This window comes from Raphanus sativus, chromosome 8 (genome assembly GCF_000801105.2).
Source record: "Raphanus sativus cultivar WK10039 chromosome 8, ASM80110v3, whole genome shotgun sequence".
In the NCBI taxonomy this organism is placed as follows: domain Eukaryota; kingdom Viridiplantae; phylum Streptophyta; class Magnoliopsida; order Brassicales; family Brassicaceae; genus Raphanus; species Raphanus sativus.
In genome coordinates, this window is record NC_079518.1 from 1,667,926 (window position 1) to 1,685,354 (window position 17,429).

General features: G+C 35.8%; 3 protein-coding genes and 1 pseudogene across 3 annotated transcripts; 1 reads left to right on the forward strand and 3 right to left on the reverse strand.

Annotated features, from left to right (window-relative positions):
- Nucleotides 1-134: 134 nt before the first annotated feature.
- Nucleotides 135-2,641, reverse strand: LOC108811041 (ankyrin repeat-containing protein At5g02620-like; annotated as a pseudogene).
- Nucleotides 2,642-9,661: 7,020 nt separating this feature from the next.
- LOC108805671 (uncharacterized) lies at nt 9,662-11,221 on the reverse strand. Its single transcript, XM_018577606.2, has 2 exons — nt 10,888-11,221; nt 9,662-10,487 (listed from the first exon to the last, which is right to left on the reverse strand). The coding sequence occupies exons 1-2, from the start codon at nt 10,990-10,992 to the stop codon at nt 9,963-9,965; spliced, it is 630 nt and encodes a 209-aa protein (XP_018433108.1). The 5' UTR covers nt 10,993-11,221; the 3' UTR covers nt 9,662-9,962.
- Nucleotides 11,222-11,439: 218 nt separating this feature from the next.
- LOC130499156 (uncharacterized) lies at nt 11,440-13,100 on the reverse strand. Its single transcript, XM_056993102.1, has 2 exons — nt 12,178-13,100; nt 11,440-12,003 (listed from the first exon to the last, which is right to left on the reverse strand). The coding sequence occupies exons 1-2, from the start codon at nt 12,837-12,839 to the stop codon at nt 11,565-11,567; spliced, it is 1,101 nt and encodes a 366-aa protein (XP_056849082.1). The 5' UTR covers nt 12,840-13,100; the 3' UTR covers nt 11,440-11,564.
- A 755-nt stretch (nt 13,101-13,855) lies between these two features.
- On the forward strand, nt 13,856-17,424 carry LOC130498787 (exocyst complex component EXO84A). Its single transcript, XM_056992384.1, has 5 exons — nt 13,856-14,249; nt 14,526-14,623; nt 14,714-15,749; nt 16,231-17,066; nt 17,150-17,424. The coding sequence occupies exons 1-5, from the start codon at nt 14,091-14,093 to the stop codon at nt 17,295-17,297; spliced, it is 2,277 nt and encodes a 758-aa protein (XP_056848364.1). The 5' UTR covers nt 13,856-14,090; the 3' UTR covers nt 17,298-17,424.
- The last annotated feature ends 5 nt before the right edge of the window (nt 17,425-17,429 follow it).

Consider the following 17,429-nt stretch of genomic DNA (forward strand, 5'->3'; position numbering starts at 1 on the left):
TTTGAATCTCTTGCACTGACCTCATCAGCTAAGCAATAGAAGAATATTTAAACGAGAAAGTTACTCACTGATCTTCAAAACAAAACATGAATCACAATGTCTGAAATAAAGAAAGGATCATCAACCCAACATTCTCAATAAGCGAAATATCCTGATTTTCCGGAGATGGCCAAATCTGAATTGGTCCTTACAAAGGAAGGCGCCATAGCTCTTGTAAAGGAAGTCATAACTCCTACAAGAGCCTTCTTCTTAAACCAATGACCAATGGCCTCAACACCAAGATATGAAAAGAGCACAGCCAACGCTCCACCACCAACGGCCACAATGGCTGGAAACAACCACCGTGTTCCATGGTAATACGGTATAGTCACCCAAGATGCTGCAACATATGCCGTAGCCATGAACCCTACAGAAACCCACATCATTCTGTGCGTGGCCACCAATAACCTCTTCAATGGTTTCCTCTTGTATGGTATGATGCTAACGAGAAGAATAACGATGGCCAAGGACGTGAACAGTGCGATGTTGTTGCATATCGCAAAGACTTTAAACGCAGTCGTTTTTCCCACTAGGGATTTGCCTCTCCACGGCCCGTCTTGGTAGACGCCTCCCGGAGGGTTTATTCCACCGGCATAAGCAACTGAAGCAATTAAAACTGCCACTATAGTAATCGTGTTTCTTGCGTTTTGTAACGCTTCTATGTACATGTCATATTCCAAGCTCTCGCGAACTTTTTCGACTTCACCTTCCTTGCGTATCTTTCTCTCTGCCATCTCTGATGTGTTTACTCCGATTAACCTCAGCAACTGGAGTACCTCGTCCTCATCAGATTTTTTGCCGATCACTGAAGATTTAAAGCGTGACCGTAATGGTTTCAGTGGACTAGGGGCGTCTAAGCATATTTCAACTACATCAGAATCCAGCTCGTCTGAAGTCTCGGTGTCAAAACTTAGCCAGCTTGATAACAACTCAAAGTCTTGGGCATCTCGAGGGAGAAGGTGACAAGCTGCAAAACCCGCCTTGTTTTTGTTCCTGATATTTACTATCTTCTTACCAATAATGTAACGAATAAACTGCAATGTATTTAGTAAGAATATGTGAGATGACAAAGAACCAGAACAGAAACAAGAATCACCTAAGCAAAACTGAACCATATATATACATTTTCTCTAAGTGTGCTATTATGTTAATGCTTAAAGTTAATGTGTGATGATTCCAAACCTACAAGTGCTTTGGGTTTATGTAAAGGATAGGTACAAAGAAAACTACTCACCGGAGCACCACAAGCCACGGAGGCAGCAGTATGTAAGACAGTGTTGCCATTTTCATCTGTTTGCTGCAAAATAAACTGGCCGTCACTGCCCAAACGCTCTGCCATTAAAACAAAGGCATCCATGTTTTTGTTTCGTGCCGCCAAATGAAAGACTCTCTTTCGATTGCGTGCGACACAAGAACGATAATGGAGCCTTGTTCAGGAACTCCTCCAGGATTACAACTGAGCCTTTGAGGACAGCCAGGCGCAGAGGTGATAACCCGTTGGTGTTAAGAGCTTCATCTAGTCTTTGACCAAGCCCTAGCAATATTCTTGTTAGTTCAAGATCTTCTCTATCACACGCATGATGCAATAGGGATGATAGCGAGCAGCCTTGGACAGGCCAAGCTTTCTCCCTAGCTAGGTCCGGGAATCTCTCAAGTATAATCTTTACAACGCCTGATAATGATCCCAAGATTCGCAACACAATACTGAGCTACTGACAATGGCTTTATATACAAAACTAAATGCAGTATGGTCTGAAATTATTTCTAAGCTTTGTTTAAGAACATACTCCTTCCGTTTCGAATTAGATGTTGTTTTAGAGCAAAATTTTTGTTTCAAAATAAGTGTCATTTTATGATTTCAATGCAAAACTTATTGATGACAAATGAAATGAAACGAATGGAGTAGTAACAATATTTTAAAAATAATACTAAAATTTTTAAAGTTAATAGTTCAATCTATATGTAAGTTTTTAACTTTAATTTTCTTTTGAAATTACATACTCGAAATTTAGAAGTATAGTTATAAAAAACTTAACCCTAATTTATACATCTATTTTTAAAAATTTAACTATTTTTGTTTTATATAAACAAAACCTATTCGACCGTCCTATTTTGCACATGCTAAAAAGACTGTTCTGATTATATGAATGTACACTAGAAACTTACAAGTGGATCCACTTGATATGGCGAAGTTGAGTTCACCGAGATCAACTGAGTTTGTCTTTTCCGCAATGAGTTTGGCAGCCTCCATGGAAATGCTGCGGCAAGCTAAGTGGAGAGGTGTGTCATTGTTGTTGTTTCGTGCGGTACACGCTTCTAATCCAGTCTCTAACATCTGCATCACTATGTCCACGTCTCCACGGAGAGCAGTCAGATGCAACGGTGTGTTTCCCTCTGCGTTGCGGGAACAGACTAGGGAAGGTCGGCGATCAATGATCTTGGAGACGAGTTCTCCGTGACCAAGCTTCGCAGCCATGTGCAAAACCGTGTTGTTGAGGTGATCTTCCTCGGTTCTCTCCTCCAGCAACGAGTCTCTCTCTTCTACTAAGCTCAGAAAAGCTGGAAGGTCATTTTGAAAGATGGCATGGAAGATCGGCTGCATTTTTTTCTCAAGAATCTTAAACTGAGAGGGGAGATCGATCCAAAGTGGTTACTACAACATCTTTGTTTATATTGGACTTAGCGTAGACCATGAGAGTTGTCGTTTAATTTTGGCTTCGGAGTCTTTCTTTTTCAGTATTCATATATGCATCATTTATGACTTAATAGTGGTTACGTAGTTGTGAGTATATTTAGTGCAATGTTAAATTTTCATTTTTCTTGACTTTGTTTACCGAAGACTTTGACAATAAGCCATGTGCTTACAAAGCGTTTTACATTTAAATACAAAATGGCAGAGGACTCGAGGCTGGTCACATGCCGATTAGTCCTCTAATCTCTTTCTTATTCATTCACACTAATAGCTAAGTCATCTTTAACATCGGGGTGAAAATTAGTTTTGTTTGTTTGAACACACATAAAGGATCAAACCATACCAGACTGGAGAACACTATTTGGTTTACCTACCAATCTTGAAGACTCTAAATTGCAAGAACATAACTTACAAGAAGATATCGAACCGAACCGATATAACCCGAATCCGTATGATATATTGTTATTTTATGGGTTTTAGGACGCAATACAATTTTGAACCGAACCCGAAGTGTTATTATCCGAACTCGATCCATCCTAATAAAATTTTAGTATGGGACCTAAGAGGATAAATCCAAAAATCCGAAAACCCGAAAACCCAAAAACCCGACCCGAATGCCAACGGATGCCCGAATGTCCAGGCCTATTCCTAAGGAGAGGGTTTATTAACACAAACTTGTATAAATCTAAGAAGATGAGAGTCATCATAATATAAGAAATTGGCTATTACTCCATCTTTGATGATTGCAAAGAGTGTGAGCACAAAGAAGCTAACTCAATCGTATGTAGCGAGCGGCTTTCCTCAATGGCTCTCCTCCTTTTCTGTTTAAGAGGGGCCATGCGTTTGAATTTATTCTTTATTTGATGTATTGGTTCTAAGTTGTTATGAATGAAAAGGACGTAATTTCAGTGAAAAAGAAAACAAATATTGAAATACCTTAAAGTAAATAAAATAGTAAATTCAAATATCATAAAATATCTCAGATTATGAGCTTCATAACCGAAACGAAGGAAACTATATTTTTTATTTTGACAGTCTTTATATATTTTCTATTTTGTTGGTAAAAACATATTTTTATCATCACAATGATATATTATCAAATCATTTCCATGGGAAACATTTAACCTTTTTACCAAGCTTGCATGGGCCATCGGGTTTGATAGTCCAGATATATTTAGCACCGACATCTCCATCTCTCGTAGCATCAAATATATCAAACCGCTTGACCTGATTGTTCCATTGGAAGCTGCAGAAGAACAGTGTTGTTTTCCATACATTTGGCTGAAATGTAAAGTGGTAATCTTTGTTGGCAGCCACCATGTGGACCCCCAAATCGTCATCTTTGGATTTGCAATGAACCGTAAGAAGTGGACCTCCAAGATTATTTGTTACTGTGACGGTGGTGTCGGGCCAAAACGACTCATGACTCGGATCAAACAAAAAAACCATGATCAGAAAAGCAACACAAAGTTTTGGTGAATTTCTCATTGATGCAGGATTTTTCAATAAGATTGCTATATTGGAGTTGAACTTTAAGTAATTTGGGATGCCTCAACATATTCAGTCCACATATATAGCGCTTTCGTAGTAATTATTCAAACGTTTTCTTAAGAGTAATAAATTAGTTATTAATGAATTTTGACCCAAAGAAAACACGAATTGAACAAGCGAATCAGTCAAAGAGTAATAAATTAATTTTTACTAGGTCCGTATTGTGACATATGTTTGTGAAACTTGTCATTTGTCACCCAAAGAGACATGCACAAAACAAAGTGTTGACTACATAATAGCAAAATCTATACCATCAGAAGGGAATAATCCCAAAATTCGACTGCACAAAACAAAGTGTTGACTACATAATAACAAAATCTATACTATTAAAAGGGAATCATACCAAAAATTTATTATACAAAAATTGTTGGACCTATTTATTAGAAATTTAACAATTAATAATAGATATGTTAGATCTTGACCCGCACAACCGTACAGATGGTTTTTTTTCTTTTTTATGTTCAACAATTATGGTTTGTTTTATTTTTTAAATTATATTTGTTGATAACATGTGTTATTGATGCTCAAAAACAAAAGTGGTATATTAGATAAGTCATTTGTTATTTGATATTCATTATTTATAAACTTACTATTTTCATTTATATTTGTTTCTAAAGAATACAATTTCTATGGTTTGTATATATATATATATATATGTAACCGGGCTTTCTAGTCCAGTTGGTAAAGGGTTCACAGCTGTGAGTTCCGCCACCTGGGTTCGAATCCCGGCCACTAGGGAATTAACATTTCGGCATCGCTAGGGACAGAGGACCGGCATGTGGCAACACGTGACTAGTCTGGACCACTTCTGTGGGGCCAGGATACCTCTGTATAATTTAAAAATATATATATATATATATATATATATATGCGCTACTAAAAACAATTTTTCATAGTTTTGGATTTGATATGCTTTTATTTATATATTTAATAATTTATCTTATTGTATATATTAAATATTTATTTTTATGGACATATTTATGATAGAGGAGATGCAAAGTGAAGATTTTCAGTTACATAAAATAAATGAAATAGTACTAATTATAAAATGTTATAATAACTAATTTACTTGATCGTTCATAAAAAAATATAATAGATTACTTTTATGAATCATGTACTCTATATATAACTATACATCATATTATAGTTTTTGATAATATTATTATATTTATTTTTTAAACTTTTATTATAAATACATTTTTTCTTAGAATATATATAAGATACAATATGAGGATTTTATTACTGATGTACAAACAATATCAATATTTTGTGGCATGTAAATCGTTTTGTTTAGGTATATTCTTATATTGTAACAGATTTTGTTTTTCAAAATTGGTGGCTTAAATCCTATCGGTTCTCTTAAATAAACTAATATGAATTTATGATCAATATTGTTGATGCCGAAAAGAAGAGAAAAAATGATTGTTTCCTTAAGAAATATAACACTTCAATGTCAAGATAAACATATAAAAAACAAAAGTTCATACTACATTTACTAGAAAAAAACTTGTATCCTCATTCATTTATGATGAACAATGGATTCAAATTAGAGATCACAATTCTTAAGTGTTAGAGGATCGTGGCACCATAGGTCCGGAAGGAGTTCATTTTAAGATGACAGATTTTTAAATATTTAAGGTGATTCATTAATAATGGTTTTGTATGTATTTATTAGGTGATTCAATATTTCTGTTATAATATTTTTTTAAGGTGATGAACTATGGATCAGTTCAAGTTACAAAAAAAAAAACTACTCCCTCCGTTTCATATTAAGTGTCGTTTTAGAGAATTTTTTTCGTTGCAAAATAAGTGTCGTTTTAGAGTTTCAATGCAAAATTTATTAACTTTATTCTCCATTCTATTTTTCTATTGGTTGAATTGTATCGGTAATAATGTTTTTATATTGAAAATATACAAAATTAAATGCTTTTTTAATCCGTGTGCACAAGTCTAAAACGACATTTATAATGAAACAGAGGGAGTATGGATCAGAGAGCACGTCAACGTCTAAAGTTCAGATATGTTACAAAGTTTTTGCATCGCTAGGAGTTCACTCATGATGACGGATTATGAATTCTTTAATGCTATACTTGTATCGTTTAATTTGTATGTATATATTAGGTGATTATTATTGATGTTAATATGTTTTCACAAAACGAACGGGTTTATAGGATATAGTTGTTATGATGTTCGACTGATATATTATTAATTGATTCATTAATGATTGAGAAATGTATTTAAGAAATAAATGAAACATAATTTTTAAGAAAGGTCTAGTTAAAAAAATTACACAGGAAGTAAAGTTCTAACTTCTATTTTAATATAATAGACTAGATTTTGACCCGATATTCAAAGAGCGGATATATTTTTTGTTTTTAGTTATTTTTAAAAATTCAATTTTATATTTGTGTTTTTTACAATTATATTTGTGTATGCATTTAAAAAAAATTATTAGTAAGATATTTTGATAAATGAATTGAACTTATGATGTTATATAACTATAGATTTATATCCAGTGTTTTGAAACTCGATCCAGACCCGCGGTTGAACTGGTAAACCCGGTGTTTCGGTTTGAGTTTTCAGAAAAGTCAATAACTAATAATCCGGTAAACCCCATGAAAACCCGCTAAAATCTAGAATTTGACAACCAGTTGAACCATTAGTTGAATCAATATATAAATTTTGATATTTTTATTTATTTTTAGCTATATTATTAGAATTGTTTTGTATTCTAATTAGAAAGCTAGATTTTTAATTTTTATAGTAAAAAAATATGATATAATTTTGTGGTTTATGGATCTATTAACGAAACTAATTGTTTTGATTTAGTTTAGTGTATTTTTGTTATCGATGATTTATTATAATTTTATGATGATCCGAGTTATTTAAATATGTTGTAAAACATAATAAAAGAAAATCCACAAAAAACCTGCATAATTGGTTGGTACGAAAAAATAATTTATATTATTTCATGGTAAATAAACTTAAGAAATATATTTCCATCAGGGGGTTTAATATATATTTCTGTTTGAATAGAATATATATTCAGAAACATTTAAAATTTATTACGATATTATTTTTAAGTTTCAGATAAATGTAGTTATATATTAAGTTAAGAAAGAGGTTTATTAATATATATTGTTGTGGCCTGCTAGAAGCTTGGCCCATTTTACACATTTTTATTCGACAGATAAAATTATGGAGTGTGTATTGTTTCTTTTCTTTTTTTGAGTGGCATTCTTGTAATTGTTTTCATCTTCCCCAAAAATATTTTAGATTTCTCTGCAACATTTCAATGGCCACCGTATTTTCCTAACTGATCAATTTTTACATTTTACTTGTTTTTTATACCTTAAACTTGTAATCCATTACAAAACATCTGATTTAAACTTTTCAAAATTCAAAAAGTCAGTTTTTTTCGTCAATACCCAAAAAATCAATTACTTTAAATTTTTTGATTTCTTGTCCGATTATGACAAATCAATACAGTAAACCACCATAGAATGTATAATCGCCAGATAATCCATCACCATGGACGCGTTTTTGATCAGGTCTAAAAGCTAAATCAATGAATTGAACTTTGTTGTTGATGAAGAAATATAACTGATATTATAGACAACGAACCTGGTTAGTCATTTAATATAAACAGTTACAAAATAGTTAGTTTTTTAAAAAATAATTTCTGGACCAAACTGCTATCAATTGGTTATTTGTTAAAAAAAATATTAAATGTCTCGAATTGTATAACTATACACTTGTGCTATATGTATTTCAAAAAATATTTTAAAACTTTATTTCTAATTTATTCAACATTTTATATTTTTTTAATAATTACCTAACATAATTAATTAAAAATATTCATACAAAAAAACGATTCATAATCGACATAAAAATCAAAGTCTCATACTCTATTAGACATGTTATTTAAACTTAAATAGTTCTTAAAGTGTTATATCTGAAAACCAATATCAAATTCAACCCGCCCCAAACCGCCCCGAAGACCGAACAAAATCTTTTATAAATATGAAAAATTAATTTTTAATATATTATGTTAATATATATTGTAAGTATATTAATTTCATTTAATACACTAAATTTTTAAAAACTGTTTTATAAATTTAATTCACTTATTATGCCAAATTATTGTGTAATTATTAATTATTAAGCAAGCTTATTCTTTACATCAATCAATATTCTTTTATAATCAAAAAGCGTCTTTTTTTTCTTAGAAAAGTTTAATATTATTTTATTTTTATTATATATCACAACTCTAACTTTTTATGTGAAATGAAATATAGATAATATAAATTTAAAAAATTACTAAACTTTTAAACATTACTTTCTTAGTATTGATATATTTATAATCTATTTTATTAAATTAGAAAATGACCTATTGATATGGGTTTAGTCCACCTATTTTAATAAAATTAAAACATTTTACTAATCATTTAAGGAAAATATTTTACACAAATATGATTACAAAGAAAAACATAAATATGAATCAAAATATACAAATATAAAAAAAAAATTCTAAAAATATGTAAAACAAAAAGTGTATCTCCTCTTGAAAAGTGGATCAGAATCTAAATTGTATTATATTATTCTATAGAGTCAAACAAATATATTCGCCCTTTAAATTAAATTACTTACATGGTTAATCATGGTCAATCTAATAACTCAATCACCTAAAAGTAATCAAATTCAACATCTAGACCGTGTTTAAAAAACATTAATTAAACCATAGTTCATTCCTATTAATTTGTATAGTGAAAATAATATTTATTAAAATAACATTAATTAAACCATAGTTCATTCCTATTAATGATATAACTTTTATCTATTAGACTTCCTAAGATAGTTACAGTTTGTAATATGGAAAGTAGTCAATCACTAATATTTTGAAATTAATGGGTGACTTTATAAAATGTACGTGTATTTTAGAAGTAGTTATACAATTATTTTATTAGTAAGAATATTTATTGGAACTGAATTTATCTTGATGGATCAGAAAAAAAAAAAATTCACCTAATATCTATACCCGTGTATTACGCTAGGTGTTACGTAAGGATCCGATAGTTTTGGACAAATGTGGAAGTTAAAAAACTGTTTTATTATAGAAGTTACATAATATATCTATATAATTATTCAGATGCACTATATTTTCAATTGGACATGATTTTTATCAATTGGTTATACTTCAACTTTAATAGTATTGATATATACATATGTGACTGTTACTGTGTTGTTATTAATGTTAAACTCATTGTTTTTATCCTATTTGTGGACAATTCTACCTAACTTATCTATTTAATTAAAATATAAATTATTTTATTTTATTTTACCTAAGCCCATCTATCTAACCGCATATATGTAATTTACGACATATATTATGTAATTCTTTTTTACTTTTTACTAAACCAATGAACGATACAGCCAAAGCTCCACCAGCAACCACGACAATGGCAGGAAACAACCATTGTGTTCCATGGTAATGAGGTATGGTCACCCAAGATGCTGCAACACAAGCCGTGGCCATTAATCCTACAAAAACCCACATCATCCTATGCGTGGCCATCCGTAACCCCTTCAAGGGTTTCCTCTTATAAGGTATGATGCTAACGAGAAGAATAACGATGGCCAAGGAAGTGAAGAGTGCGATGTTGTTGCATATCGCAAAGATTTAAAACGCTTTCGTTGTACCCAATAAGGATTTTCCTCTCCATGGCATGTCATGGTAGACGCCACCTGGAGGGTTTATCCCACCGGCATAAGCAACTGAAGCAATTAAAACTGCCACTATAGTAATCGTGTTTCTTTCATTTTGTAATGCTTCTATATACATGTCATATTCCAAGTTCTCACGACCTTTTTCAACTTCGCGTTCCTTGCGTTTCTTTCTCTCTGCTATCTCTGATGTGTTTACTCCGATTAGCTTCAGCAACTGGAGTACCTCGTCCTCATCAGAGTTTTCGCGGATCTCTGATTTCAAGAATGGACATAATGGTTTCCGTGGACTAGAGGGGTCTAAGCATATTTCAACTTCATCAAAATCCAGCTCGTCTGAAGTCTCGGTGTCAAACCTTAGCCAGCTTGATAACAACTCAAAGTCTTGAGCATCATGTGGGAGAAGGTGATAAGCTGCAAAACCCATCTTGTTTTTGTTGCTGATATCTACTATCTTCTTACCAACAATGTATCGAATAAACTGCAATGTATTTAGTAGGCATATGTGAGATGACAAAGAACCAAACAAACAATCAACCGAAGCAAGACTGAATCATATACTCTCTCGGTTTCTTTTTATTTAAAATATACATATTTTTTAAACAAAGACATCATTAACTATTAACTAACCATGATTCAACCAATAAAACAAATATAGAATATAAAACATCATATAGCATAAAATCAATGAATTTTACATTGAAAATATGAATTTGAAAAAAAAAAATCAAAACATCATCTACTAAAAACTAGAGGGAGTATACATTTTCTTGAAGTGTGCTGTGCTATTAATTGTTACTGCTTAAAGGTAATGTGGGATGATCCCTAACCTACAAGTGCTTTGGTTTTATGAAAGTATAGCGACAAAGAAAACTACTTACCGGGGCACCACAAGCCACGGATGCAGCAGTATGTAAGACAGTGTAACCATTTTCATCTGTTTGCTGCAAAAGAGTCTGGCCGTTACTGCCCAAACGCTCTGCCATGAAAAGAAAGGCATCCTTGTTTTTGTTTCTTGCAGCGAGATGAAAGACCGTCTCTTTTGATGGCGTGTTAGACAAGAAATATAATGGAGCCTTGTTTAGGAACTCCTCCAGGAGTACAACCGAGCCTCTGAGAACAGCCAGGTGCAGAGGTAATAAACCGTTGGTATTAAGAGCTGTATCTAGACTTTGATCGAGCCCTAACAATATTCTTGTCAATTCAAGATCTCCTCTGTCACACGCATGATGCAATAGCGTTCAGTATTCTCATGAGCTGAATAATAGGGTAAAGAAAACACACACATAGACATAACTTCACTGTTAAACTCAGTTAATACATATCTTTCTCTTTCACCATTAACACACAGAATCAAATAGCCAAAGTTCTACTTAAAAAGTAGGATATATTCTGTCCGTGACAGCCATTATTAAAATGTCTGATACCCACAGTGGAACAACCTCATTTATTCAGAATTTTCTCATAACACAAAGTTAAAAAAAAAAAAAAGATAATCAAATATATGTACACTGATGATAATAGCTTACTTTGAGATGAAAACTAAACATTCAGCTCTTCAGACCCCACCAAGCACTCTCTTAAGGTCACTCTTCTGCTCTAACGTAAGCCTCGACGGGAACAAGACCTCGAACCTGACTCTCAAGGCTCCTCTTTTCGAAGGCTCTTTAGTAGGCATTCCTTCGTTCGGGATCACAATCTCCTGACCCGGTTTAACAATATCCAGAACCGGAATCGTCAGTTTCCTCCCGTCAAGAGTCGTTAAGCTAACGGTGACTCCGGTTAGCGCATCTACCAAAGAGACTTTCTTCTCGAAAACCAGATCGTTACCGTCTCTCGTGTAAACCGGATGAGGCTTCTCGTCTACGACGAATGTGAGATCAGCGGGAGTGACACCGGGCTCTTGGTTGCCTTTCTCAGGGAACGTGATCTTTGTTCCTTTCTTCCAACCTGGTTTAATGTCTATTTTCAAAATCTCTTGCACTGTCTTTGGTTTCCTGTAACGTAAAAAGACATCATCAGAAAAAAGGACAAGAACTAAAACTCATGTTGTTCCACATAATCGTTTCGTTTAGAAACTAATTTACCCGCCTAAACCGAACCTAATTTACCCGCCTTAACCGATTTTTAGAACACACTTAAGATTCAATCAGAGAGTATTATAAACTAACCCAAACTCATCAGGAACAAGGCGAGAGATTCGCATCTTCTTCTTCCCGCCTTTGTACAGCTCCTCAAGCGTGCAAAGCAACCTGTTCTCTATATCCGGCGCCTTCCTATTCTCCGGCGGCGGCGGCGGCGTCTTTTTGTCCGCCGGAGGCGGCGGCGTCTTTTTGTTCGCCGGAGGCGGCGGCGTCTTTTTGTTCGCCGGCGGAGGCGGCGTCTTTTTGTTAGCCGGCGGAGGCGGCGTCTTTTTGTTCGCCGGCGGCGGCGGCGTTTTCTTGTTCGCCGGCGGCGGCGGCGTTTTCTTGTTCGCGAAGAACTCCGCGAAGATATCTTCGGCATCGCGCGGATAATACCGAAACTCTGAGTTGTCGTCGCCGCGACGCGATGAGTAACTCCTCTGCTTCGCCACCGTCTCCGGCGCGGAAGGTGAATCGGAGGATTTTAGCCCTTCTTCTCCGTGCTGATCGTAGATCTGACGTCTTCGTGGATCGCAGAGGACGTCGTAAGCTTCGGAGATCTGCTTGAACTTGGCCTCCGCTTCTTTCTTGCTTGTCGTGGGGTTCTTGTCCGGGTGGTACTTCATGGCGAGTCTCCGGTAAGACTTCTTGAGATCGTCGTCGTTAGCGTTTCTACTCACCTTCAGGACGTTGTAGTAATCAACACCCATTGATCCCCAAATGTAAAAAAAAAAAGTCAAACACACAGATCAAATCGAGATCGTCTCTCAAGAACAAAGAGCGGAGTGCGTGTGAGGTAGGAGAAAGAACATGTGACGGAGGTGAAGAATGAGAAATATAGTCTTTTTAATGGAGCCACGTGGCGTTTTTTACAGTCGGCTTATCTTTAACTTTCTGGTGATTTTATCGATATGGTAAGAAGATGATCAGCTACTTTCCTTTTTTAATTAGAGAGAATATACTCTTTGAGGGATTAAAAAGGAAGTTAAATATTCAGACAACTAAACATAGAAGCAAACATTCATGGTTTAGTATAAATGGAGTTAAACCAGAGACAATTATTACTATATTTATTTTTATACTGTACTAATAATTATTAATTACCTTTTCTTGCCGACAAACGAAAAAGTGAGCAATAATCAAACCGGACTAAACCACTTAAACCACGACAATAGAAATTGTCTTAAAGCAACAAAGTTTTGATTTGTGTATGAGAAATCCAATGTGCTTACGTCAGACAAGAAGTACGAATATAATGTTTTGCTTATTATTAGGTTTTGGATACATTCATATTTTATATCCTAGTAAACCAATTTCGATACTTCAACAAACCGATAAATTATATTTGCTATCTTGCAATTTTGTTTTTCTTTTTTCCTAAACTTTCCAGCTCGTAAGGAATCAACTTACAAGATGTCAAAAAGAAAAAACCAATCAATCAACTGACACTTACTATAATCCTATTGATGATGATACTAATTAATGATTTTTAACAAAAGATATGATGATACTAATGATGATGATATCAGTCAACTTACTGAGATTATTAATCTATACTAATAAAGTTAATTAATACTTTTAATATATTTCTCTAAAACAATTGAAAATCAAACTGGTAAAAGTTTGGAATAATTGCAAAAGTTTTAAATCTAATCAACAACTGATTTGCATAAAAGAAGGAAAAATAAAATAAAATAACACATACGGATCCAAATAATAAGCATATTCTTACGTAACTCCGGCCAAACCATTCATTATGTTTAATGCCAAGGACGTGGAAGCGATAACGCATCGCGGTGAGCCCTACGCGCTTTCCGAGTCAATGGACTCACGTCTCCTGGATCCAAATTTGCCTCCTTCTCCTTCGCAACCCTAACAACAAACATATCATTCTCCTCAACGCCAATCTTCTTGTGTTTTTCAATCCTTCTGGTTCTGTGTTTTTGATTAGGTTTCAGAAAATGGAAGCGAGAGCAAGAGGATCAATGTCGTCGAGCATCGGCGACTCCGCAGAACTCGAAGCCAACCTGACACTTAGTGATCGTCTCAAGGTTTTCAAGGGCTCCACTTTTGATCCCGAGGCTTATGTCACCTCCAAATGCCAGCATATGAACGAAAAGGTTTTTTGTTTTGTTTTTGTCTGTTTCTTGCACCACAAGCTAAATGATTCTCATTAGGTGGGATCATGTCTAATTGTTATGACCTAATATACAATTAACACGATCGAGTCCATATTAGTTAATGTAAATTCACTTTGGTGGTGAGAGATGTTTCTGATGCTAACTTAATGTTTTATGACATGTAATTGTTCAGTTTGTGTCTGAATCTGTGGTTAGCTCAGCCCTCCAAAATCCAAATGGTAGTTTATATTGATGATTGTTTTGTGTTGCTTGCAGGAGACGAAACATTTGACTTCTTACCTCGTTGAACTGAAGAAAGCCTCTGCAGAAGAGATGCGCAAGAGCGTCTACGCTAACTATGCTGCCTTTATACGGTTCGTTAGTCATAACGTTTTGTTACATGATATGCATAGTTCTTGTTGCTTGCTAGTTACGTTACAATTAGTTCTTGATTTTTTTTTCAGGACATCTAAGGAGATATCAGCACTTGAAGGACAGCTTCTATCAATGAGAAACCTTCTCTCTGCTCAAGCAGCTCTCGTTCACGGCTTAGCTGATGGCGTTCACATTAGCTCCTTATGTGCCGATGACGCTGATGAATTAACCGACCAAGACCTATACAACATGGATAACAAACAGCTCTCGAAGATAGAGACTTGGGTCGTTGAGTTCTTCGACCGGCTTGAAGTCCTCTTAGCCGAGAAGAGAGTTGATGAATCAATGGCTGCTTTGGAAGAAGGGCGGCGCGTGGCGATGGAAGCACAGGAGCAACGAACCCTCAGCCCCAGCACTCTTCTCTCTCTGAACAATGAGATCAAAGCAAAGAGACAAGAGCTGGCTGATCAGTTGGCTGAAGCTATAGGCCAACCTTCCACAAGAGCAGGTGAGCTTAGATCAGCTGTCTTGGCTCTCAAGAAACTCGGCGACGGCTCTCGCGCTCACACGCTGCTTCTCAAGTCCTACGAGAGGAGGCTACAAGCCAACATCCAGAGCCTAAGAGGCTCCAACACTTCCTACGGTGTGGCCTTCGCCGCTGCTCTCTCTCAGCTTGTTTTCTCGACGATCGCTCAAGCTGCAAGCGACTCTCTAGCAGTTGTCGGAGAGGATCCATCCTACTCGTCAGAGCTTGTGACGTGGGCGGTTAAACAAGCAGAGTCTTTCGCTCTTTTGCTCAAGAGACATACTCTGGCTTCATCTGCTGCTGCTGGAAGCTTGAGGGTAACCGCAGAGTGCATCCAGCTCTGTGCTTCTCACTGCTCTTCGTTGGAGTCTCGCGGTTTAGCTCTTTCTCCTGTATTGCTGAAACACTTTAGGCCAGGCGTGGAGCAAGCACTGACTGGTAACCTCAAGAGGATTGAACAGAGCAGCGCAGCTTTAGCTGCTTCTGATGATTGGTCACTGGCTTATACACCAACAGGGTCACGCGCCTCTTCTACTACTCCCACTGCACCTCATCTTAAGCTCTCTATAAGCGCTCAAAGGTTCAACTCCATGGTTCAGGTACTTAACATTACCTCTAGACACTATCTTCATCTTTCTTGTTGCTAGGCACATGGGTTTGGTTAGTTCGGGTAGTTCGGTTCAAGATAAATCTTCCCGAATTTACCTGAAGTAAATTTTAGTTCAGTATTCGGTTTTTGAAAATCTTACCGAAGCTTTTGATTTTGGTTACATTTTGGTTTACTTTTGAAAACAAATTTAGATAATTTAGCCTAATTTTGATTAAATTTGGTTAGTTCAGTTATTTCGGTTTGTTTGTTTTTTTTTTGTTATAGTTTAGCTATAAATTTTTATTTTTCTAAAGAAGAAAACCAAAGTAACTGATTGCCAAACCGAAAACCATTTTCTAGATCCGCGGAATCTAACCAAACAAACCGAAATAACAAACCGAAATTTCAGTTCGTCTGTTTGGTACGGTTCAAAATCCACGGCCTACTTGTTGCTATAAGGTTAACTTATTGTCTGTGTGTATGTATTTTAGGAGTTTCTGGAGGATGCTGGACCACTAGATGAAGCCTTACAGCTTGACGGTATCGCACTAGACGGTGTATTGCAAGTGTTTAACGCATACGTAGACCTCCTCATTAACGCATTACCCGGTTCAGCCGAAAACGAAGAGAATCCAGTACATAGAATAGTTAGAATAGCTGAAACCGAGTCTCAACAAACAGCCTTGTTAGTCAATGCACTTCTCTTAGCAGACGAGCTCATCCCACGTTCTGCTTCAAGAATCTTACCACAAGGAGGTACGAGCCAGTCCACCACTCCACGCAGAGGAGCTTCCTCCGATAGACAGAACAGGCCAGAGCAAAGAGAATGGAAGAAAAAGCTTCAAAGATCAGTTGATAGGTTAAGAGACAGCTTCTGTAGACAGCATGCTCTCGAACTCATCTTCACGGAAGAAGGAGAAGTACGTCTCAGCTCTGAGATATACATTCTCATGGACGAAACCGCCGAAGAGCCGGAGTGGTTCCCTTCGCCGATCTTTCAAGAACTGTTCGCGAAGCTGACGAGGATATCGACGATCGTGAGCGATATGTTCGTTGGGAGAGAGAGGTTCGCGACGATATTGCTGATGAGACTGACGGAGACGGTGATTCTTTGGATCTCCGATGACCAGAGCTTTTGGGAAGAGATGGAGACGGGAGAGAAACCGTTGGGTCCGCTTGGTCTTCAGCAGTTTTATCTAGACATGGAGTTTGTAATGATCTTTGCCTCACAGGGAAGGTACTTGTCGAGAAACCTTCACCAAGTTATCAAGAACATTATAGCTCGTGCCATCGAAGCTGTTTCAGCCACTGGACTCGATCCTTACACGTACGTATTAAATATGTTTTGTAACATAAACTCGTGATTAAGATGATTAGTTATATAACTAATGTAATGGTGTGATGAAACAGTACGTTGCCGGAAGAAGAGTGGTTTGCGGAGGTAGCTCAGATAGCGATAAAGATGTTGACCGGAAAAGGCAATTTCGGCGGCAACCACGGAGAGCGTGACGTCACTAGCCCCTCTGTTTCCTCTGCTAAGTCTTACACTAGCAACTGACTGATCATTTTGCCTTACGAGTTACACTTTCTTTATATTTTCATACTAATTATTTTATAATTAAATGCAAAAACTGATTGTTCTGTTGTTTATTTGTACTCAGAATACAACAGAGAGATAAAATAGCTCATC

What these genes read in the sequence shown, in the direction of transcription:
- LOC108805671 (XM_018577606.2), bottom strand. Translation starts at nt 10,992, where the DNA reads ATGGCAGAGCGTTTGGGCAGTAACGGCCAGACTCTTTTGCAGCAAACA. An exon ending in CCGTGGCTTGTGGTGCCCCG is followed by an intron (nt 10,488 to 10,887) that starts GTAAGTAGTTTT and finishes AATACATTGCAG; the next exon opens with TTTATTCGATACATTGTTGG.
- LOC130499156 (XM_056993102.1), bottom strand. Translation starts at nt 12,839, where the DNA reads ATGGGTGTTGATTACTACAACGTCCTGAAGGTGAGTAGAAACGCTAAC. An exon ending in CTTGTTCCTGATGAGTTTGG is followed by an intron (nt 12,004 to 12,177) that starts GTTAGTTTATAA and finishes TTTACGTTACAG; the next exon opens with GAAACCAAAGACAGTGCAAG.
- LOC130498787 (XM_056992384.1), top strand. Translation starts at nt 14,091, where the DNA reads ATGGAAGCGAGAGCAAGAGGATCAATGTCGTCGAGCATCGGCGACTCC. An exon ending in AACTATGCTGCCTTTATACG is followed by an intron (nt 14,624 to 14,713) that starts GTTCGTTAGTCA and finishes TTTTTTTTTCAG; the next exon opens with GACATCTAAGGAGATATCAG. An exon ending in ACTGGACTCGATCCTTACAC is followed by an intron (nt 17,067 to 17,149) that starts GTACGTATTAAA and finishes GTGATGAAACAG; the next exon opens with TACGTTGCCGGAAGAAGAGT.